This window comes from Rhineura floridana, chromosome 4 (assembly GCF_030035675.1).
Source record: "Rhineura floridana isolate rRhiFlo1 chromosome 4, rRhiFlo1.hap2, whole genome shotgun sequence".
NCBI classification, from domain to species: domain Eukaryota; kingdom Metazoa; phylum Chordata; class Lepidosauria; order Squamata; family Rhineuridae; genus Rhineura; species Rhineura floridana.
The window spans coordinates 87,291,416-87,316,821 of NC_084483.1; the positions used below are offsets into that span (position 1 = coordinate 87,291,416).

The 25,406-nt window shown below is 40.7% G+C and overlaps 1 protein-coding gene across 1 annotated transcript in view; it reads right to left on the reverse strand.

The window, feature by feature from the left end:
* The window catches only part of REV3L (REV3 like, DNA directed polymerase zeta catalytic subunit), a 166,219-nt gene that overhangs the window by 127,792 nt on the left and 13,021 nt on the right, over positions 1 to 25,406 (reverse strand). Inside the window, exons 2-3 of the mRNA XM_061623630.1 lie at positions 2,456 to 2,645; positions 1,621 to 1,695 (exon numbers count right to left, since the gene is read on the reverse strand). Of these exons, the coding sequence (XP_061479614.1) occupies positions 1,621 to 1,695; positions 2,456 to 2,645 (265 nt within the window). The remainder of the gene's footprint in view (positions 1 to 1,620; positions 1,696 to 2,455; positions 2,646 to 25,406) is intronic.

Genomic DNA, 25,406 nt, shown 5'->3' on the forward strand with positions numbered 1-25,406 from the left:
GGGTTGTTGAATCAATCCAGCTTCATAACAAAAGGTTTAAAGTTGGCTTGTTTCAGCAAACCATAGTTAAAAATGACCACATTTTATCCAGGTTTGGACTTTTCTTAGCTTTCAGTGTCCTCCTTATGGCCATGCTGAAGAAGATGGGAAGGGGAATGCATGAGGTCAAAGCTCACCGTTCCCATAACAATAAACCATGGTTTATCACTACATCTGATCACAGCCACTCTAGATGTGTAACCATTTTCCTGCCTACAGCTCCCTATTGACGAGCTACTAAGAAAGATGTTTTATAAAATCTTCATTAGCATTTTTAAAAGCATTTTACCCCTCCTTTCCATCTTTGCTCAAGACAGCTTAAGCAAACAGCAGAAGAAAAATACAACAGCAGAAAAAGTCATTCAGAGACATGTACCAGGTTCCTCTTTCCTCTTGTGGTATACAAATGTCTTCCATTAGTGTATGAATACCAGAAGGTGGAATAGCAAACATGTATCAACGGAGACAACTAGGGCAGCCACTTAGAGTGCCCTGATTGTATAACTTCCTGAGGGAAAAGGACCTTGAACAGAAGTCTTAAAAGTAGAGTGTGCTCTTATTGGGAGACATAAAGCAAAGGTAGTCTTATTGGCCCATAAGCAAAAAATCCAAAATCCCCAGTAAGCCAATAACTCTATTGGGTAAGACCAACCAAAAAAATTACGAAATAGTGAGCAAGCATTTGAGTTCTCCAGGACTCTTCATCAGATTGGATATTAAGAAAAGCAAGTCTACAACGACATCCTCCATTCCATCTTACAACTGAGACAAATGTGTTAGTGTGTACATTTCACAAAGAAGGAAAACCAGCCATGAAAGGGTTAACTGACAGTAAAGAGTAAATCAAAACCCTCAGGCGATACAGGTGCAGACCCTAAATCACCTAATGACTAAATGACAGTGATGGCCTATAAAGACAGGAAAAGAAAAGGATGTGTACTTTTGGTGTGTGGGGAAGTAAAGAGGAGAAAGACGGACTGTGTAACTTGTGTATTCGATGCTGGAACTGCTTTATGTTATTCTGCTGGTAAAAGACTGTATATTTCTACATGTGAGTTGTGTTATTCTTGGCAAGGTGCAAAGCAAGGGAGTGACTACGGTCGGGTACGCCAGTGTATGTCTGACAGAGCAAACACCAACAAAATGCTGGCTTTATAGCTCTAACACTAACCCAGCATTTTTGTTCCCTACTCAAATCACCACTTTGCCTAATGTCCAGCCTGTAGAAATGTTCTAAAGTATTTGAAAACTTGCTCACTATTTTGTAACTTTGAGGTTTTGCCCTACAGTCGATTTTGGATTTTTTGTTGTTGGGAGAGGCATTCTCTAAGATATGCTGGCCCCAGGGCTTTAAGGACTGTAAAGGCAATTACTGGCACCTAGAAGCTCACCAGCAGACAGCACAGTTGATGCAGAACTGGTAGCATATGCTCTTGCCTGCTTTCACATTAACAGGTTGACTGCAGCATTACGTGCTAGCTTTTAAATTGTCTTTAAATGCAACCCTTGTACAGCACAATAGTTAATCGGAAAAGTATTGTTTTCAAAAGTAAAGATGTCATATTTTTAGTACATCATTACCTTTTCACCATAGCGGGATTGTAAAGGTAGATCTTCATGAACTGTCTTTCCTTTTCGTGGTAACCATAAAAAGGCCTGAAAAACAAACAAAAAACCAGTAAGATGGTATGCCATGGTTTGTCCTCCTCTAGACAGCTGTTCTGCCTAGAAATCTATGTGTATGTTGAACTCTCCCCACTGAAGTAAATAGGAATTGTGTACATTAGCCTTCCACTAAGCTCTAGTTCCACATCTCTGTGCACCATAATGATGGTCATTTGCTAGTCCCATAAGGCATACTGCCATCCAAAGCTCTATGAAGTAAAGACACGAAAGTAAATCACGGAAGGTCTTGCAAAGCAAGGTCCGTTTAGCATGATCCTAGATAGCTTGAAATAGAGTCTTCCACATATGGGACAGGAGAAGGTGAAACACTTTTCTTTCTCTCCAACCCTTCAGGCAATATAACAAAAAATCACCAAAAATATACTAGAAGATGTTAAAGAATACAGCACAAGTGCACTGAAAACCTGTGCAGTTAGTATATTTTATTTGTTTGTTTAATCAATTTATAACACTTTTTCAAAAACAATTCCTCAGATAGGAAAGTTGTTGTGAATGAATTATCTTCAGGACAACAACTTTTCATATCAGATTCCTTGCTAGCATCAAAAGCAAATGAGAGTACAAGTTGAAATGACTTCTGTGTGCAAAGACTTTCAAAAGTGTTTTTTTTAATCCTTTATTTTCTAACAGTGCTTCTAACCCTAAAAACGGTAAGTTTCTTTCAGTTCTGACAATAACAAAAAAACCCCCAAACCACCATATTCAAAAGAGACAATAAAACAATACTTACATTCCATAAACTAGGGACACTTTGAACACATGCTGAACAGAAGAGGATGGGTTTCCTAAAGCTACATTCAGTGCTCGGTCAATGCTGAAGGCCAAATGATGCAGATAATGTTCTGGCAGCTGCCCATAACCATCGTATGGCACATATAGGTAAGGAAAAATACCATGTAAATGGAGGCAAGTCTTCTGACCTACAAGACAAGAAACCACTGTTTGAGAATCACAAAACTGGAAGAGTCCAGAAAGTCATCAGCTCAAACTTATGAATAATTAATATGATTAACTAACTTTTAAGGTGGTGGTTCCCAAACATTTTTCCCACAGACCACTTGAAAATTACTGATGGTCTTGGTGGACAGCTTAATTATTTTTCTGCCTGTTGTAGCAATTGTAATGCCCTGTGCTAGATGCCATATGATTTTCAATTGTATTTTTTATTGCTTCTCTTATTTCTTGTCTTATTTCTATGGAATACACATTTATTTATTTATTTATTTGTTTGTTTGTTTGATTTATTAGTCGCCCATCTGGCTGGTTGCCCAGCCACTCTGGGCAACATACAGAATAAAAACATATAATTATATTAGAACATTAAAAATCTCAACAACAATAATACAATATATGAAATAAAAGAAGCAGTAAAATACAATTAAAAATCAGTTTGAATATTTAATGCAGACATGCCGTTGACCACCTGAATGAAGCTCATAGATGTGGTCAAGGGACCACTGTTTGGTAACCCGTTTTAAGACAACTCATAGCACACCAAGTAAATTATTCGCTAATAGGCAAAAAACCTGGTGGTTTAAGAATGTACCTATAGCCAACAGATATTTCTATTGGTCTTTCACAGTCCAATCCACTACCCTGCTTTGCTGAGAATGGATTGATCATTTCCATGCTTATTGAGTACAGTGGGATTTACTCCCCTGCAATCATGCTTAGGGTAGGTAAAACTGACCATGGGGAAGGAAGCCTGGAGTGGGCAGGGGAGGATGAGGAAGGTAGAGGGGAGGAGAGGAAGAAGGGAGGAGGGAAGGGAGAAGGAGGGAAAAGGCAGGTCTGATCATTTGAATGCTTACTGAGTTCAATGGGATTTACTCCTGTGCAATCATGGCTAGGACAGGTAAAACTGACCAAGGAGGAGGGGGAGGAGACAGTAGAGGGAAGGAAGAAGGGGGTAGAGGGGAGCAGAAGGAGTGAGGAGGAGGGGATTGGGAGGGGAGAGGAGTAAAGGAAGGGGAAGGAAGAGGCAAAAGGGAGGTGATGGAAGGGAGGAAGAGGGGAGGGAAAGTTTGATAATTTGCATACTTATTGAGTTCAATGGGATTTACTCCCATGCAATCAAGCTTGAAAATGAAATTGACTGCCTTCAAGTAGATTCTGACTTATGGTGACCCTATGTACAGGGTTTTCATAGTAAGCGGTATTTAGAGGTGGTTTACCACTGCCTTCCTCTGAGGCTGAGAGGCAGTGACTGGCCCAAGGTCACACACTGAGCTTCATGGCTGTGTGGGGATTTGAACCCTGGTCTCTCAGGTCGTAGTCCTAGGATAGATAAAACTGACCATGGGGGAGGAGGAGGGGGAGGAGGAGGGGGAAGGAGGGGATTGTAGGGGAAGGAGGAGATAGGAGAAGAGGAGGGGAGGGCAGGTCTGATCATTTGCATGCTTATTGAGTTCAGTGGGATTTACTCCTGTGCAATCATGCTTAGGATAGGTGAAACTGAGGTGGGGAAGGGATGGGGGGGAAGAGGAGGGCAGGGAGGGGAGGGGAAGAGATTGAGTGGGTGGGCACTGGGCAGAGGGCAAGCCCCTTTCCTTTCCTTTCCTTTCCAAGAGGAAAACATTGTGAACAATACAGTATCACTCTTTTTCATGGTTTCCCCCACCTTTTTATTCCACAGCAGGCACATGTAGCCTCCCACCCAAAGTTAAACCAAAGGTGTCCCTGGCCACATCCACACCAGACTGTTATTTCACTTTAGGCAGTCATGGCTTCTCCCAAAGAATCCTGGGAAGTGTAGTTTATCTCTTAGCAACTCTCAGCACCCTTCACTAACTATACTTCCCAGGGTTCTTTGGGAGAAGCCATGACTGCCTAAAGTGAAATAACAGGGTATCTCCTAGCAACTCTCAGCACCCTTCACTCCCTGTTCCACTCACAGAGCTTCAATCAGAGTGGCTGACTGTTAAACCACGCTGGTCACTGAAGCTCTGTCAGGGGAATAGGAGTCTCTTCTCAGCACCCTTCACAAGCTACACTTCCCAGGATTCTCTGGAGGAAGCCATGACTGTCTCATGTGAAATCAAAGTCTGGTGTGGGTGTGGCCCCCTGATGAGCCAAGCCAAGCAGCTGTGAGTCTGACGTTTAGAACACTGAAAGTTGGTTCTTACTGAGTATGCCCGACATTATCATTGAGTGCAAGCCAAAATTTCTTAAATTAAAAATCAGCCAGGCATTTTTAAAACTTTTAAACTGCAAAAGATGAAGAGTATAGGGCAAGGTCAGTAATAGGATTAACAGGTACTCTGTGAACATGGCTAATTTTTAATTAATTTCAACAGATTATGAGAACTGTGACAGAAAAAAGTCCAAAACAGCTCTGGGGTTTTCCCCCCTCTCTTTTTAGACTTTGAACTCTCAATCCTCTCCAACTGTTTTGTGTATCGCCATGAAAATTTAGAGGATTATTAAGCAAGTGTTTCTGAGTTCAGGACTATGTTTTGTAAGGTTTTGTTTTTGAAATGAGCTTATGGGAAGGATCAGAATGGCATGGGGTTATTTTCAATTTTAACATTGTGGAATGCGAAAAATCCATGCTGACTATAGTATATAGTGGCTGTATAGTATTCAAAGTAACCTGTAGATGTAGATTTATGAGTATACATTAGGTGTGAACTGTTTAAATCAGCCAGATAGTTAACAGAAACAGGTTTGATGTGTGGTCTGTTTCATCAGTCTACAGAATACTACTTTTGTTTGTTTTCAGGAAATTTCCAACATTGAAAAATTTACAATCCTTCTTATTCATCCCAGCAGACTTGCATAGTAGGTCAACATATTCAGGTTATTGGCAAAAAAGTACCATGAAGTGCAGAACCAAGATGGCCATTTTAATATCAAAAGGAAAAGGAAAAACTAAGTGATTTCCATCATTAACTATCAGCACAGAATTCTTAATACTGTATTGGGTTATGAATTAATAAAATAAATTTGAGAGACCTGAATTCTTCTACTCTTCAGTCCTCCGTCCCTGAAAGAACACTATGGCCCCTTTCCATCAGCCAGTAAAGGAGCAACTGCTCCACTTATTGCTTTCCCCTCCCCTCCCTATTCCTTTTTTTAATCTCATATCTATTAGATTATGAACTGGAGGGCATGGAATTTTTATTTTAATATCTGTACAGCTATTATAAAATTTTAGGTGCTTAATAAATATAAAAATGTCAGTACTAGTATTATAATATATAGATCTAAGCTTACATCCTAACTCAACACATACCTGGAAATGGATCTAAGCTTACATCCTAACTCAATACAGAACTGAGCTGTTTGTAACTTTTTCTCTCAGTTTTTCCAAGTTCATTTTAGTGTACATTTATATCTGGAGTATTTTAAATTGAGATTTCCAGGTGATGAATAATATTAAAGTGGTATTATGCAGCACTGAAACATGCTAACAGTTGAGAAACATGCTGATAGCTGAGACTCTCTTTCCATAATTTTCTTCAAAACGGAAACCTGTCCCCTTTCCCAAATCATCTCTTGCTATTCTCACTTCGTTCCTTGAATCTACACGAACTGTATCTGGTACTCACCAGCAATTAACACACAAAGACACCTCTTAAGCTCTTTCTGTTCCTCAAAAAACACTACTGTACACACTGTCCCTTCTCCTTCTAAACATAACATGAATGTGAAGTAGTAGTGGTAGTAGCAGTAGTACCAGTTCACAAATTACCACAAACCAAAATTAATAGCTTACCATAACTGCAGCTTTCCAGTCTGTTTGCTTCTCCCCACTAGCACATAGTAAAACAAACCATAAACCTTAGTCTGGACATAATGCTAAACTAGGAATCATGGCTTGTTTCTCTGCATTCTAGCAGGGAGGAGACAAATAGACTAGAAAGGTGCAATCACGTTGTTTCCTGTGACATGAAAACAAAGCATGGGTCAGCTGTTTTATTATTACATAAAGGAAAGGCCAACATGTACATAAATCCTGAATACCAATATCTATGTTAGCAAAATTGTTGATATTAAGGAACAAGACACTGTTCTGGTGATTACGTCATCCCCAGGGAGATTAGAGACAAGATCTGTGGTCATGGACCTCTGTCTGCACTCCCCTTAACTGTGAGGAAAAATGAATGACCAAGCCCAGGAGATATTGCAACTTTTGAACACAGGATCTCCTGTGAGATAAAAATCTGGTCAGTCATCTTTTCCTATAATGAGGAAAATAAGCCTGAGAACCCAAGCCCTGTTGGGGGCTCTGTCTCCTCTCTTGATATACCTTTGGAACAAGATATTGCCTGAATGGCTCCCCAAGTTTCATTTTTTGATGATTCAGTTTTCTCTGGGTAGCAATGCCATCAGGTAGGTTGTAGTGCCGGCCTGGTGTCCAAAGGCAGGAGTGCACAGGAGTCAAGATTTCAATGGCTCCTTCCAATCTTCATCCTAGTCCATTTCTACCTTTCATCCAAGGCGGATCTCCCTCAGCCTTAGCTCCTTACCTGCTAGTGTGAGTGTGTTCTGTGGGGGGCACCTTAGCTCTTCAGCTCTCTAGGGCACCCAAGGTCCTGAGGCCTTTAATCCTTCTCCCCAACCTCCCTGCTTGATCATTTTCCCAACCTTTTTTGCTTTGGTTTCTTCCTCCTTGTTTGTGCCCCTCCACCATTTTGAGTGCTCCTTTCCCCCCACTTTTTTCTTTCTGCCTGTTCTTTACCTCGTTTTTGTTCTCTTATGCCCTATTAATTGGTCTTCCTTGTCTACCGCTGTTTAACCCTTCTTCATCTTGGACAAGGGATAGAAGTAACGGTTTTTGCTTCAGTGACTCCTTCGCTATGAATCCTGACTGCACTCCTCTACTGTGCGCATGTGTCTTCTGGTTTCTACAAATCCACCAGACTCCCACTACCTATGCGTGTTTTAATTCTAATATTCCACACCTCTCTACCGAGTGCATGTTTTCAGTTTTTGGTATCACCCCTCTACTGCGTGAGTGTATACCATGGCTATTCCATCTACAACTGTTACTAGTGATGTGCAGAAATAAGCAGTTTTGCAGCCATTGATTTCTTGGCCTTCGACTGGCTCCAAGGCACCCAAGCACAAAGCAGCCAAGCATGCAACCTCCAGATGGGCCAACAAGTCTCTTCTTTTGGCAAAGCAAATGGCCGCTAGGTGCGCTGTCTATGTCAGCACCCCTACTCCCTCCAGAAGGCTCTTTGAAGGTCATGAGACAGGAGCAGTTCTTATCAGATGAAGACACTCGAGGTCTTTTCCATTCATCTGTTTTTCATCAGATGAAGAATTTGAAGGTTTTTTGGCTCACCCTTCCTCCCTGGCACATGGTCACTAACGTGCAACTCTCTGCCCAGATTTCTGCCTTGCCATTCTAGTCTTCTGATTTGCCTGAGCAGCCTGGGCCCTCATCAGTTCCATCCCAGTTAGAGTCATCCTCTATTCTACTTGTGACTTCACCTTCTTTGGACCTACTCCAGCCACTGTAATCCTTTGATCTTCAGTCAGTCTACGCTGCTTTGCAGGGTGTCATCTTCTGACTCTGAACTTTCTCAATTTAGGGATGTGCTCTGCTGGGTTTAATTTCTTCAGAACTTCAGAGACCTTCCCTCTTTGCAACACAGCCAACTTGTCCTGCTGATGCATCTCAGATCAAAGAGTCCTTCCCTAATCCTTTCAATGTTTCCAGGAGAAGGACTCCATGTTCTTTGGAGGTCAGACTAGACCCACTTGAACCTTTAATCATTCCTGAAGGTGATGAGGCTGAGTACAGTGGGGAGTCTGAACAAGAAGAAGATTCATCTCACCTTCTCTTTCAGTCCTCGGACTTCCTTGCTTTATTTCAAAAGTCCCTAGACTCTTTGGGTTTGAAAAAGCCCCCATTGGAGCCCTCTCCTGCTCTGGTGAAAGGTGGCATGGTTTTGAAGGCACCCAAGCTTTCAGTTCTTTCCATTCCAGTTCCTGATCCCTTTGACAAGGTGGCAAAGATTAAATGGGCTTTAGCAAACCAATATTATTAGTTAGACCCTGAGTTCATGAATCTGCTGAAGGTACCGCCAGTGGATGGGTCAATTTCGGGTCTGGTCTCCAAATCTCTCCTCCCTAAAGAAGGGGATACTCAATTCAAGGATGCTTTCGAACCAAGGCTGCACTCTCTGAAAGACTCATGATGTCACTGCATACGCTATCAGGGAATCTTGCACTGCTTCTTTGTTCACCAGAGCACCCAGGCTTGATGAACTGCTTGACAATCCTTAGCCTGATCCAGCATGGCTGCCCAAGACCTTGCTAAAGTTACACAAAGGTGCAGCATTCTCTAAGCATGTCATTGTGATGTTCCTGTATTAATGTATATATGGTAAGTGCTGTTTGTATAGAAGATATGTGGTAAGTGGAATGAAAGAGGAGGGGGAAGTAAATGAGCAGTAGAATGCTGGATGATTGGCTGAGTGTTTGGATGGCTGAGAGTATAAATGGAAGGATGACAGTTGAATCTGGGTGGACGTGAGTGGGTTGTTTTGGTGGAGTTTGGAGGTGGGTGTGAGTTGGTGTATGTCAGGAGAGTGTGGAGAAAGAGGGAGGTGGAGTTCGGATTAGTAATAAGTCAAATATCACAGTAAATAGATGAAACCATAAGCTTGTAGATCATTATCAAAGTTATCTTGTTATTAATGTTATTTAATAAATACTATTTTGGTTTACCGAAGGCCTGATCCTTGGCTGGGGTTTCACAGACCAGAAGGGAGGGTAAGGTAATAACCAAGGCTGAAGGGAAACAGTAACAAATGGTGGCAGCAGTGAAGAGGAGAAGATAACATTATAAGTATCCAGAGCAACCCCGAGGTACGAGTTATCTGCATTGATAAAAGGGGGTTGGGAACAGCATAGGCACACAGTCACAAATGTAACCGGATAGAGAGACTCAGGCAACGTCTCTGGGAACATTGGTTGTAGAACGTGACTGGTGGTGCTGCCTAGCAGGGGGATCTATTGAGATCTGTGCTAGAGCGGAGAGAGAAACCATAAAAAAGGACAGTCCGGACTGGTGGAGTCCCTGGTGGTGCCTAGTGAAAGGCAATAGCCACGAGCAGGTAGGAACCTGACAGGGAGAGCCAGGGAAGGGCGTCACAGTCATCAATACAATCCTGGCCTCCAGGCAGTCCTCCATAGTCAGAGTCTACCAAAGTACATGGGCATCATTTTCCAAACTGAGTTCTTCAAGGTACATTTATCATTCCAGAGCTACGGTCTAACAGGTTCTTGATTTCTTCCGTGCAGGATTAAAAATGGGGCTGAATCAGGACCCTCCCTATTGAGGAGCTGCCTATGTTCTTTAGTTGTCCTCATGTCAAGTACTCCAAGTTCCACTTTAATTTTTCCATATTACAGTTACGTTTTAGTGTTTCTGCTGAGGCTGTTTTTCTTGTTTGAGCGTCAAGATTGTATTGTGCCATGTTTGCTGCTCCTTCTTCTGTGTTTTCTTGTTCGTGAGTGCATAGCATGGATCTGGTGTCAGTCTCATCCAGAATGGACTGGAATGAAAACCAGAAAGAGCAGCTGCAGTCTTGACTCCTGTGCATTCCTGTGTTAGGAAATCAGGCAGTGCTACAACCCACCTGATGGCATGATACCCAGGAAAACCAACTTTCAGGTGAGACCACCAGTCCATTCTCAGTTGTTTATTTCATGCAACTATGGGGTCTATTGTATTTATATGCAGTATTTATACCCTGCCTCTCACTCATGATCTCCAAGACACAATTATAACAATTAAAGCCAATAATAAAACAAAATACCCAGGCAAAAGATGCAATTTTAAACATTCTAGTTAAATGTTTATTTCTCCTGCCAAACCAGTCTTACATCAAAGATCTTCCCAAACATGAACTATGCTGCAAGTCCAAGTATTTGAGCCAAGGTTTTATGTAACGCTTTTGATATGGTATCAAAAAAGAACATTAGAAGCTGCCTTATTCTGACTCAGAGCAACAGTTCATCAAGCTCAGTGTTGTCTATACTGACTGGCAACAACTCTTCAGGGTTTCAGTGACAAAGTCTTTCCCAGCCTTACCTAGAGATGCCAGGGATTGAGCCTGGAACTTTCTGCATGCAAAACAGATGAACTACAACTCTTCCTCATTCAGCAAGGCAACTTGTCTGCTGGCATCCATTTCCTATATAACTGCTAGTTCAATTAAACCCTTTTAATCTAAAACTCTTTTGATTGGAGTTAAAGAAAGACAACCATATAAAATTATGAGATGGTGCAGTGGGCCTTGAATGAAGTCCACCACAGCTTAACAACTAAATTCCCTGTGACCTGGCTGTCTTTGGATTCACTCAAGGGCTCTGATCACATGGACTGGCCATTTTTGTTGAAGCTTTCAGATCATTTAAACTTTGGATCATATATTATGAATTTCATTTAACAATGTACTCAAGTTCTAAAGCATTACCCTGAATGTGGCACATGAGCAGAGGCAGTATGCTTCTGAATACCAGTTGCTGGAAACCATAGGAAGGGAGAGTGCTCCTGTGTTCATGTCCCGCTTGCAGGCTTCCCATAGCCATCTGCAGAGCTTGGAAGTAACTCGTTAGAAATAACGAGTTACTTGTAATTTATTACTTTTTAAAGTAACTAGTGAGTAACTTCATTACATTTTACTAGTAGAACGACTAGTAATTTCCCTACATTTTAGCAGCAATCGTAATGCTTCTATCGTTAAGTTTGCTTGGGTGAGTGTCCCTTAGTTGGTGGCAGGGAAGGGTCCAGGAGGTGGTTAAGTGAGAGAGATTATGCCTGCTGGCTGAGGGGAGGGGTTGCACTTGGTTTGACGTGCAAAGATCTGAGTAGCGGCCTCAGCCTCCCTCCCCACCTCCTTTACCAGCGGAGAGACCACCATTGCTATCTTATGGATAAAAAGAATTATTCTACTACCTCTGTGTGTGTTTATTTTTAATGTTTTAGGCTACTTAGATGTGCAGCAGCCAAAGGCCAGCACCTTGTAGGCATTCTTTTAAAAAAAGTAACTGAAATGTAACTGTAGTGATTACTTTTGAGAAAAAGTAATTAGTTATTTTCAGAGCAGTTGTAATTGTAACAGTAATTACTACTTTTTGGGCCATTCAACTGTAACTGTAATTTATTACTTTTTAAAAGTAATCTTCCAAGTTCTGGCCATCTGGTTGGCCACTGAGAACAGGATGTTGAGTTAGATTAGCCACTGGTCTGATCCAGCAGGTTCTTATGTTCTTATGATTGTCCAAGAATTAGGCTTTTCGGGGACACCAAACAAGGATATCCACTGTAGGGATGGGGTTTGGTAGCTGGTTTCTATCTGTTTGAATTCCAGCTTTCAGTACCGATCCACCATTTTTTCCTGACTGTTTTCTCAATTGCTGATTTGCTTTTTCCCCCGCAAAAAAATTACGTAGTTGCTAACGAAAATGCTAATGAAAATGCTTATGCTGTAGGCATTTATTCTACCAATTTGCATCAGCTTAGTGGAAAGCTGATTACAAAAATGTAAAATTTGAAGTGGAGTTTTTAAAAAATATGCCGATGACAGCCGCAAACCACTGCAAGAAATCAGTGTCAGTCTGAAAATAATGCAAGTTGTCAGATTATGTCAAAATCCAGTAATAAATCCAATTTAGTGAATATTCTCCTCCATCCCTAGTCTCATTGCAACTGCCATTAGTACAAAAATGTAAAGCCTGAAATGCAAAGTATAAATGACAGGAAACACCTTATCAGTCTTCTTGTTGACGATGATGTAATATTAATGCTTTGTAACTTGGTGCACACAGTTCCAGCACTGAAACGTTACTTGGAAAGTTTGCATAAAGTGGCTGGTTTGGAAATTAATTATGCATAGTTGGATCAGAGGTGGCTCTAGAGTTCATGAGGCCCTAGGTGAAACTCACATGGGCCCCCTGAAATGAGAAAAGTGTGCATTTTAAAAAGTGAAACAAAAGATCACAGTAGGATCATAACAATTTATGGAATTTATAGATACAATTACTCAGTGGCAAGTCTCACTGCTTTCAAAAGTATGTTCTCTCTAGTACGCGTGGCACATGATTACTGACTTAATGTAACACATTCAAATGGGCAATGGCTATTGTATTTGGAAGTGGCATCAGCTATCCTAGATAGGGCTATTTTCCCTTCAACATATTTCTATAATATGGGGATAATTTTTCCTACACATTTTTGCTGAGAAACCAAAGCTTTTTTTTTTGGCAAGACTTGCTCCTCAGCAAATATGCATAAGAGTCTCCCTTTTAACTATAATTAGAGCTTCACTTGGTTAAACATATATGAATAGTATGAGTTGACTGATCAAATATGCATATGGAAAAAACAGATTGTTCTGAAACAAAAAGGTCCACAAATATATTCATGAGTTTCCCAGCAATGAGTATTTTTTTAAATTATTTTTGCTATGTTGAGATCATAAACCCCAGCTCTCCTTCCATGACTGGAGAGGCATGAAGACTACCTGATGTCATAATGACTTCAGAAGAAAAAGAGAATGGGTTCCCCATATCTTATACAACCTCAGAAGATGCCTGTTCTTTCCCCCCTAGGGACTATAGGTGTTACCTTGCCGACCTGTCAAAATCCCAACATCCCAGGTTGAAAGGAGGAGCACAGAAAGGCTTGCAAAGGCCACCCTAAGCTGTTATTTTCAAACTTTCAAAATTGTCGCTGTGACGTCCTTCCCCGCCTGTGACCATTAGTGATGTCTTACCACTGTCAGGCCCACCTTATGATGTGCAGCCCACCTCTGGTCACCCCCCGTCAGGAACGTCAGGTTTATTTTTACCTTTCACAGCACTAGCACAGATCTCAAAAGATCCCCCTGCTAGTCCACACTACCAAACACTCTGTATCCCTTATAGCCTGTAGACTGTGCCTTAGTCTCTGCCTGGCTATCTCGATACCTTCTGTCTATGGGTATAGGTAATTCCCAAACCCCCCTGCAGCCTCTTGCCTCTGAAGCTTACAGCTCTGGGTTTCTCTGTGGTACCGGATACATTATCTTTTCCTCTGCCGCTGCCACCATTTGATACAATTACTTTTCAGCCTTGTTACTCTGTCATCCCCCCTGGTCTGTGTATCCCAGCTGAAGAATCAGGCTTTTAGTAAACCCAAGAAATATTTATTAAGCATTAAAAATAACAAGATTACTTAAGACTTTGTTTACAAGCGTAGGGTTTCACATATGTTCTCTTATGTGCTTTACTTCTTAATAATTGCCTCAGAACTTCTAATCCAATCTCTCTACAACAACCTTCAACATCCACCAAACACCACCACCTTCGATTCAACGGTCATCCTCTCATTTATACTTCCAGCCATTCAAACGCTCAGCCAATCATCCAGCATTCTACTCCCCCTCCTCACTCACTCCACTTACCATATGTCTTATATTAAACCAGCACTTACCATAATTACATTACAATCAGGAACATCACAGTCCCTTCACCTCGTTTGCACCCTCACTGTCCTTTGCATCCAAGAGCATCTCTTCCCCCTAAACCCCGCATATTATTCCTTCACTTTCTCTCCCCCAAGATTCTCTTTCCCTCACACTGCACATATCCTTCTTTCCCTGCACAAGAGCACCTCTCCCTCATCATTCTGCCTTTTACCCTCTACCCATAAGCATATTCCTCCACACCACATATCCTTCTCTCCCTTTCTCTCTCACCCCAAGAGCACCTCCCCCCATCTGCCTGCCAGTCAAACAGGCAACCTCTCTCATCTACTTGCTGTCTACTTTGCCTTGCCTGCCACTGACCTTCCTCTTCTCCACCTTCAGAACTTCTTTGGCTGTCTTACATAAATCAGGAATGACGAAATGTAACCAGGAATGACAAAGAAGACCCCTTGGTCTCAAAGGAGCTGCTTCCAGGTTACCTGTTGGCAAGAGCTCAGCCATGTCTGCCCCTTACAGTTTTAAGGTTCAGAAAAATTGACAATCCTTTTCCACGGACCTTTAAAATATGGAACCAGTGGGCACCTCAGACATCACCACTCTTCCTGTTTCTAGACCATCCTAACTTTAGAGATTGTGAAAAAATATAGACAGTATAAAAAGTGGAAAGGGAGAAGAATATATAGAGTATGAGAACTTTCTGAATGAAGAAAGTTTTGGCAGCCAAAAAACAGGACTCATTTGTCCAGGGTTTAAAAACCAACTGGCTTCAGAAAATCTAGGTAAGGTCTTTTACTAGGTCTGTGTTTAGAATGGAGGGTCTCCATCTCTGAGCACTTTTGAATACTTATGTGGGAAAGGTTCAAGGGGATGATGGGAGTGATTTTCACATTATATGGCCTGATGCTGGACCTCAAATTTCCTGAAGCCAGGTGTGTGTGTCTGAAGTTACCACGGGAGGCTGACTTGGGCATTCACAGAGATTGAATAGCACATGAACTAAATCTCATCTGAATCCACATTTGCAAAAATTCAAGGCTATGTGTAAGTTGACATCGAAGTGACACCTGATCCTGGCCAGGTTTCACTATGTAAGTGAGAATTTGTATCCTTTGTGTTGGAAAGGTTATTGAGAAAGGAGATCGCTGATCATCATCATCATCATTATTGGCAATCACTCGCAGCTGAATAAGATTGTCTTCCAAGATAAGGTCTTTAACAGTAGGTCCATAAGTGACTGTCAAGGCCAATTCTGGATCCACACAGCCTCCCATAGTGAGGACATAGGTTTCCAGATGGGAGATGGTTGCGATGAAGATTTCTTTGACATGCCTTCCACTTAGCTCATTTGTCCCATTTGCCTTGTATTTGTGCCTCTTCAACAGCACTTTTGATAATAGCTGACCTCCATTTGGGATGTTCATGGGCCAAGACTTCCCAGTTGTCGATGTTCATGTTACATCTTTTTAGATTCGCTTTAAGAACATATTTAAACCTCTTTTGCTGTCCACCAATGTTCCGTTTTCCATCCTTAAGTTGGGAGTAAAGTAGCTGCTTTGGAAGACGGTGATTAGGCATTCGAACAACATGGACGGTCCAGTGAAGTTGATGTTGAAGGGTCATTGTTTTAACACTGGTAGTCTTTGCTTCTTCCAAAACGCTAACATTAGTCCATCTGTCTTCCCAAGTAATTTACAGAATTTTCCGGAGGCAGCGTTGCTGGAATCTTTCAAGAAGTTGGGAGTGGTGTTTATAAATGGTCCATGTTTCACAGGCATACAGTAAGGTCGGTAGTACAATGGCTTTGTAAATAAGCATTTTGGTCTCCCTGTGAATATCCCGATCCTCAAACACTCTACGCTTCATTCGAGAGAATGCGGCACTCGCAAAGCTCAGACGATGTTGAATTTCAGCATCGATGTCAGCTTTTACAGAGAGATGGCTGCCGAGATAGGGGAAGTGATCAACGTTCTCCAACGTCACACCATTAAGCTGGATTGATGGTGCTACAGAGGGACTAGTTCGCACCTGTTGATGAAGCACTTTGTTTTTTTTAATATTAAGTGAGATCCCAAGCTTTCCATATGCTTCTGCAAAGACATTTAGGATAGTTTGAAGCTCTTTTTCTGAATGTGCAGAGACTACATTATCATCGGCATATTGAAGTTTTACGACAGAGGCTGACATTACCTTACTTTTTGCTTTCAGCCTACTGAGATTAAAAAGCTTTCCATCTGTTCGATATATGATTTCCACACCAGTAGGAAGTTTCCCCTCAATAAGGTGTAGAATCATAGCAATGAAGATAGCAAATAAGGTAGGAGCAATGTCGCATCCCTGTTTTACGCCTGATCCGACTCTGAATGGATCGCTCTGAAAGCCATTGTTGTCCAAAATTGTTGCTGTCAAGGCGTTGCAAAATATTCACAAATTTATCAGGGCATCCAGTTTTCAGAAGGATGGTCCAGAGAGTGGTTCGATTCAGTGTCTTAGTCAGATCAATAAAAAACCATATATAAAGGTAGATTCTGCTCCCGGCATTTTTCTTGAAGCTGTTGCGCAGTGAAGATCATGTTCACTGTCCCCCTGGAAGGGCGGAACCATTTTGAGATTTGGGGAGGACATCCTCTGAGATCGCAGGAGGTGATTTGCGAGGATCCTTGCAAGGATTTTACCTGCGGTAGCAAGAAGAGAGATACCTCGATAGTTCCCGTAATCTGTTCTATCACCCTTCTTAAAAAGGGTGATAATTACGGTGCCCCTAAAGTTTTTTGGGATCTCCTCCCTCATCCAGATTTTTTCAATGATCTTATGAGTTTATGATACACTTGTGGTGGAAATGTGTTCAGGTGCAGAATTTATGGGTGATAACTTTTTCCTTAGTTGCAGAAATAGGTCAGCAGTCTGTTCATTTAGATCTGGCCCCCGCTTTGTTGTTTTGGGGGGGACTAATTGTTATGCAAGGACTTAATCCTCAAACAGTTTATTGCAACGCTTAGAGAAAGACCGCAGAACTCAAAGGAGGTGGAAACTTTTTTTAATTTGAAGGTGGTACTCAAATAGGGCAACTAGCCTCAGATGAAAAATTAACTCAACAATGAAAGCTAGGAAGGAGGGAAATACAACAAGGCTTCATGGAGATGTGGTCCCTATTTCCTGCCTATGTTAATTTACAAGATGGGGAAATACAGATGCCAATCTTCGATTGATTTGGTGAGACATCTTTGTATGACTATGGTCTTTGTATATCCTGTCTCAATGTAAACCAACTAACCAGTGTTTGTCATTATTGTTATAAATAGTTCTCACATTCTGGAAACAGTGTTTCATTGTTGTTTTACTGTACCACAATCTGAATAAAAATTATAAAAAGGAAAGAAAACAAAAGCTCCAAACAAGATGATGTCGGTCTCTGTTGCTTCAGGGACCAGTTTATAAAATCAGACACCAGCAGTCAAGTAGAACTCAGACATGTGATAGCTATGAAAGATCTATGGGACATGTTTTAACAGCATAGAAAAAATACGTAAATATACGTTTTGTCCATTTCTCCTGAAGACTGAATACAGACTATGTTCTGTGTAAAGACTTCCTTTTTTTCAGCTTGGTAATTTTTTGCTGTGGATCATTAAAGGAAAAGGTTTTTTATCTTACATTGAGCTTGATTGGCTCAATGGAGATAATGAAGATGTCAGGACGGTTGAAACAAAGATATAGGAACGATTATATTCAGTAGCAATGAACAACAGAGGCTAGAGACCATTTTAAGCCCTAGTCTATTGGTGATAACAGCAGCAAAAAATAATGGATTTCAACCACCCTTGTATCCTAGCACTCATAACCATTCCACTAAGCTTTCCTGAATGATATGTTGCAATCAGGCCTCCAGCCAAAGTGATCTTATTGATACCCTCACTGTGATAAATTTACTAAATACAAGAATAAAATAATTCATATCCATCATAACTTACATCTACAGGATCATTGTTTGGAAACATTTCAGTTATTGCAGTCAGAGTTAGATAGGGTGCTTGGAGAAGTTTGTCCTACTACCTGTTTGCTTGACCCTCATCCATTTTTTTCTGATAACATCTGGTAGTGGGAGGTTGACCAGCTGGGCTCCAAAAGTAATTAATGGGTTGTATCCAATGTCAGTCATGCTCAGAGTAGACCAAATGAAATTAATGAACATGGCCAATTTCTACTCTGAAATGGACATTAATTTTTACCCTAAGTAAAAAGATATGACCCAAAGCCTCTAATCCAAATTGCTTCCTCTGGAGAGAGAAAAATGCACAAACAGAGCATTTTAAACAGAATTTTTCTTCTTCTTCTCTCCAGACGAAGTAGTTTGGATTCAAAGCACTGGAGAATATGCTCTGAATCCAAACTGCTTACTCCAGTCCCCTCACCTACACTAGGAAGTTCCCAATATTACTTCCTCCCTTGCATATTATTAGGTACCAACGCAGCCATACCTGTTTCAGTCATGCTCCCAAACCTAGTACCTGACATGATGCTACCTTCTAAGATTCACCACCCTCCCACACAGAACTTAGTTTAAAACTCTCCTGACCAGGTTTGCAAGACTCCTGCCAAACATTCTTCCCAATCTTTTTGTAAGTTTGAACCAATCTCACCAGAAGTCTTTCATCAAGTGTATACCATGATCCAAGAACTCAAACACGTTTATAACATCCAATCTGTGTAGCCAGTCATTCTCTACTACTATTCTTCTCTCTCTCTTCCTCAACCATGTCCTTCAACAGGAAGACATGATGGAAACAGTACCTGTGATCCAAAGTTATTTACCTTCCAGGTATTTACCTCCAAGCTTTCAGAGCCTAGAACAGGGGTGGTGAACCTCTTGCCCATGGGCTAATCTTGCCCAGCCACGGGATCCAATTTGCCATGCAAGGCTGTTTTCCACAAACTGCACCCCACTTGTCAATCAGCTGACATCACAAGTGATATCATCTGATGGGCAGGGTTCAATTCTGTCTTGGCTGTGCAAACTGAGGCTTGTAGCCAAAACAGGATTTAGATCCCCATGTCACAGCTGACAAGTGGGGGTTAAATCCTGCTCAATTTGGCTGCATGCATTATTGGGAACAGGCATGCACTGCCAAGACATGCAGAAAGTAAGGTGCCTTTTGTGAGCGCTGCCAAAGTATAGGAGAAATGCTGTCTGCTGCCTTTGCTTGAAAAAGGCACCTTTCTTTCTCCCCTCCCTGTCACTTTTACAATCCTGCACAAGGGACTTTGACAGGTGGGTAGCACAACCTGTCTGTCAAATATGTGACATCATAATGACATCATGTGATTGGCATGTGGGTTGTTCTGCCCACCTGTCAAAGTTGGCCCACAGGGAGAGGCCCGCTAAAGATCTGGCATACAGAACAGAGACAACAAAACAATCAGACAAACAGCTAATTGCTCGGTTAGGAAACTTCTGAGAGCATACTGAACACCCCAGAGCAGAAGAGAGAGCTGCCTATAAAAAACAAAGGATCTCTCCAAACTGGATGAAAGAACAACAAAATGGCATACGTGGTCCTCCTCCTCTCAAAAATCCCAACCACGTATGTACTAATGAGGTAAACTTGCAGTGACTAACCAGGAGAATGATCCCGGAGTTATATTATTATTATTATTATTATTATTATTATTATTATTATTATTATTATTATTATTATATTTATATTTATTATATTTATTTATTGCTTTTTTGTATTACGGTGGAGAACTTATAAAATGGCACGTCAATTGCAGAAGTGGAAAAAATGGTCAATTCCTTACTAGGGATTATTAGGAAAGGGACTGAAAATAAGCCAGCCACTATAATAATGCATTTTCTACATCTATTGTGCAGCTGTGCATTTTGAATACAGTTTATACTTTTGGTTTCCAGCTCTATGATGAGGGGCAGAAATACACAGTCAAAATGATCAAGGGGTTGGATGCCTCCCCTAGGAGGAAAGGCTTTTTAGTTTAGAAAAAAAAACCAGTTAATAAAATAATGCACAAGAAGAAAAGGACAGAGAACACATACACACACACTTATAACATTAGAACTTCGGTTCTACTGAAATGGGTTGACAGATGGTTCAGAATGGATGAAATTAAATATTTCTTCATACAATGCCTAATTTATAGATTTATTGTCACAAGATGTGGTAATGGCCATTTAAAAGAGGATAAGACAAATTCATGAAAGATCAGTTTATCAATAGCCATAAGTAATGAAAGTAAAAGGGAACCTTGATGTTTCATAAATATAATATTCAGAGGCAGTTTTACATGCGTCTCTGGGACCTTGGGTGTGTACTTCACACATAACTGTTAAACACAGTTTAAAAAGTGGGAAATATTTTACATGGGTCAACCGCATGTTGCTCCTGGTATGTGTCTAAGGTAACAGAATTCAGAAATTTACACCCACACTAAGACCTAAGATTGAATGCCAGAGCATTTGTTTATTATAATGGGGTGGGAAAAAGGGAATTCAATTTTACTCTAAACCAGGCATGGGGATGTTGCTAAACTATAACTCCCATCAGCCCCAGTTAGCATGGCCAGGGACAATGGGAGTTGTAGTTCTGCAACATCTGGAGGGCTAAAGGTTCCCCACACCTACCCTAGACAATTTGGTACAGTAAATAAAACATTTATTTCTCTCTAAAGCAGAGACTAAACTCAGAAAAGAGAAAGAAAGAGAACACTTATGCTAAAAAATGTAGGAAAAGTGGTGGGAACACATCAATTTGGTGTGAAACTTCAGAAGACAAAAGAGAGGAAAGGTTTACCTATCCAGCACTCCAATGAGCTCTTGCAGCTCTAAATTGGTAGCGATGTTGTGCTTTTGTGTGTGTGTGTGCCAGGACCAGAAGCTCGGGCCAGGAATTCTAAGTCTCAATTTTCCATGAGATTTCAGATCTTGGAAACCCCAAGCTCTGCCCTGCAGGTGCTCTGGGTAAGACTGTAGCGAGGGAAAATCAGACAATAGAATTTTTTTACCTTGGGAGATTCCTGATGAGATGTGCTGTTCTGAGATGGTCCTTGCAAGATGATGATGCTTAGTGGGATTTGGCCAAGAGAGAAAATGAGCAGAGAATGGCCAGAATCTGTTCATTTTATAAGAAGAGTGGAGTTTTTCTCCACCCCTCTGGAAATGGGGTTAAGTTCTTTCCATTAAATGTTCAAAACTCCTTTCTAAAGTGGGCTTGAGATTACAATCGAGCCTCCAGCAGGATATCTTATATCACTTCCTGGTTTCTCAGGAAATGTGGTGTAAACTGTATTGTCCAGTTTGCCCAGATATGTCCTAATCTAAACCTTGATTTGCATTATAGTTAGGTTCCAGTTTTGGTAAGAGAGAAAATCAACTTCCTGGTGTAATTGAATTACCTGCTAGCAAGTTTGATCCAGCAGGTCAATCTTTTGTTTCGCCAATTTTTCCCCATTTCTGCATTCACAAGTGGAGAGTTTGGCAATTTGGCCTTAAAACTCATGTCAATATGTAAGGGGGTGGGATTTTTAGCATGCATCACCAGTCTTTCCCTTCTTAGGGAAAATTTAACAGCCTCCTCTCTGCTTTCTGTAGAAAAAAAACTTTCTGTTGTCATTTGGGAATTAACCAATGCTATGCCTTATTTTCAGTTTGTACTATATTTTGCTTTTATGTTTATTGTAATTGTTGCTTTCTTTGTGCAAGACAGCCCTCCTCTAGTATGCCTATGCAAGGTCAGAAGAACAGAACAATTCTGAACTTTTCCTCCTGGAATTTTAAATTCCTGAAAGCAGGAAAATATACTAAGCTATTATGATAATGTAAAATTATATCTTATTTATATAGCAATATGATTTTTCTCATAAATATCAAGGCAAAGAGGATAGTGATGCATTTTGTGTACAGAATGATTATAAGCAAGGGATAAATAGGTTATTCATAAACTATTTTGTGTTAGGTTTAAGAGCCTCCCACCTCCCTCAAACAAAAAATTGAAGCAAACACCATATAAATATTTAACAAGGGATAAATGCTTTTATATATGTTTTGCATGTGTTCTAATCATTTCACTGTGCTAGTAACTATCCTCTTCCTTAGGTGTGACTGCTAGCTAATTAGGCCATGAGGCAAACTAGAAAAAAAGTGCTGAGAAAATGAGTGTTGTGGCAAATCCCAGGAACTATGTAATATTTGCATTTTTTTGGTAGGCAATATCCCATAGATCCATTACTGGCCTAAATGTTTTCCACAAAATTTCCTGACTCTCTCGCTCTCTCTCTCTCTCTCTCTCTCTCTCACACACACACACACACACACACACACACATTCTCTCTCTCACACACTCACACACAAATCTCACACTGTCACTCTCTCACACACTCTCACACACACAACTCTAAAATCAGATTTTGTCACAGCTTGGAAGATTACTTTTAAAAAGTAATAAATTACAGTTACAATTGCTTGGCCCAAAAAAGTAGTAATTACCACTACAATTACAATTGCTCTGAAAGAAGCTGATTACTTTTTCTCAAAAGTAATCACTACAGTTACATTTCAGTTACTTTTTTTAAAAAAACACCTACAAAGTGCTGGCCTTGGCTGCTGCACATCTAAGTAGCCTAAAACAATATTAAAAATAAACACACACACACACAAGGGATAGTAGAATAAAAAAAATTATCCATAAGATTAACAGAATGGCATAACAGAATCTTACATCCCCCCACCCCGACCTCACATTTCAGGGTAGTTGGGTTGATCCAGTGGGCTGTTAGCCCAAAGAGGGAGAGAGCAGAGACAAAGGTGTCTCCTCTCTCTCAGACAGTCGAAGAAGAGAAGAGGGGGAAAGCGTGGAAGGAGGAAGGACAGATAAGCTTCCCTAAGCATATCAGTCTGCGAGGGAAGGAAGTCAGGCAGAGCATCACAGGTAAAGGCAGGCAAGCCTAGCCAGGAGTTTTATCTAAGAATTATGGCTTCTAAGAGCTGGTTGTTGGGAGAGCAAGAAAAGTTATCTCTTGGAAGCAAGCTTTGTTGTTGTTATTATGTGCCTTCAAGTCAATTACAACTTATGGTAACCCTATGAATCAGCAACCTCCAAGAGCACCTGTCATGAACCACCCTGTTCAGATCTTGTAAGTTCAGGTCTGTGGCTTCCTTTATGGAATCAATCCATCTCTTGTTTGGCCTTCCTCTTTTTCTACTCCCTTCTGTTTTCCCCGGCATTATTGTCTTTTTTAGTGAAACATGTCTTCTCATTATGTGTCCAAAGTATGATAACCTCAGTTTCACCATTTTAGCTTCTAGTGACAGTTCTGGTTTAATTTATTCAAACACCCAATTATTTGTCTTTTTTGCATTCCATGGTATGCAAAATGTGTGTGTTGTACCAATCTTTCAGTAACAGTTCCACAAAGAATTTTCTGAAGCTTGTTTGCTTTCTTTTGACAGATGCTCATTCACTTGACGTGAATTTTTTTTAGTCAATAGATTCCTACAAGTCTGAACAGAAGTGAGAAATCAATACATCTTATTGTCAAATTAACATTGTCACAAGGTCTTCAGCTGCAGTTTCCCATAATAAAACCTCCATATGAGGAGGGTGTGGAATGAGTTTCTCCTATGAAATACTAATTTTATTTAGCAGGGAATAGACTTAAGCTCAAAGTTCTCTTGCTGAATAGCATCTTAGATCCAGGCAGCAGAGAGGGGGTTTGTCTCTAGCTTCACAAAAATGCTAGTCATGGTAGTTGGAGGGAAAGAGGTGCAGGTAAGGGTAGAAACAAAGCAGAACTAATCTTAATGATTTTAAGACAGCAGGTGCTAATGACTTACACCTCAGGGTGCTGAAGGCACCAGCAGTGGAAATATCTAAACTGTTAGCAACTATATTTGAACATCTGTGGAAGACAGTATAAATCTCTGATGACTGTGAAAGAATGAACAATATATTTTTTCAAGAACAAGATTTGGTGATTTACAAATCAATGCATATAACTCATTTGAAAAGTAGTTTGAAAAAGTGTTTTAAGAAACCTAATCATTAGCTTATAGAGGGAAAACAATCACTAGAAACTCAGGGAGGTTTGAAATACAGTTACAACTCGCTTTGGAAACATTGACACATCATGTACACACTGATCTTTCCCTATATTCTTTCCTTATGACTTACATCTTTAAAAATGTATTTCTGACCAGTCTCAGGGCATGGTCTGAGATCACATGATGCAACAACCTGAACTGAAAGTAAGCCTGGGGTCTGGTCACTGCCTGAATGGGAATCGTTTGTGAGATCACTGAAAATATTTTTAAAGCTATTACAGGATAAGCTTGCTGTATATTTTAAAGACCTCTGGAACTGTTATCTAAAGTGGTACCCTTGCTTTTCCCATTTTGGTCCAGCCAAAACTCTCTGGAGATGGAACCAGGAGCTATGCCCATGAACAAAATTCTAGTTTGGGACCGAAACAACCTATTGGGCATATTGAAGATGACTTTGTTGAGTGGGTGGGAGTTTGTTGATAGCTTGAGTCTTCAGACAGAGATTCTGGCTTCATACACAGACTTGCTTTGTCATGCATTACAAAAGTCTTTTTAGCTTTTGGGAGTGACAAGAGTTTTGACAGCACAATCCTGTGCATGCTACTCAGATATAAGTCCCACTGAGTCCAATCCTGTATATAAGATTCAGCCTAACTACACAAACCTTGGAAATCAGTCTTGTTTTCTCCAGTGGGTCTTACTTCCTAGTAAGTGTGTTTAGGATTGCAGCCTGAGCATAACTATTCAAGCAGCTAACTGGCCAAGTGCACAAAATTCTTCGCAACATCATCAAGCTGATTTTACTAATGAAGGCGGGTGTTGTGTTGGAACCAGAAAATGTGGGGGAACACTCTTGATCTTAGCTTTCAAAGCAGATGCATGAAAAGGATGTGGTAAATGCAGAAAATCCTCATATTACATGTCCCCCAATTTGTTAAGTCATGGAATTTGCCAACAAGAATGGAAGCCACCTGAGTGTCTTTAGAAGGTATTTGCCCAGTTCATGGGTGTGTGTATGGATGATACCCAATGCTGATGACACTCAGGTAGACCTATTGAAATCAGTGGACTTAAGGAACGTACATCTATTCATTTTAACTCCTCTGACACACACAGACACACACGTGTATGTAACATCCAACATACAAACACACATACCCTGATTAAAAGTCTGCCTTCCTTATCAACAAAGGTCAACTTGG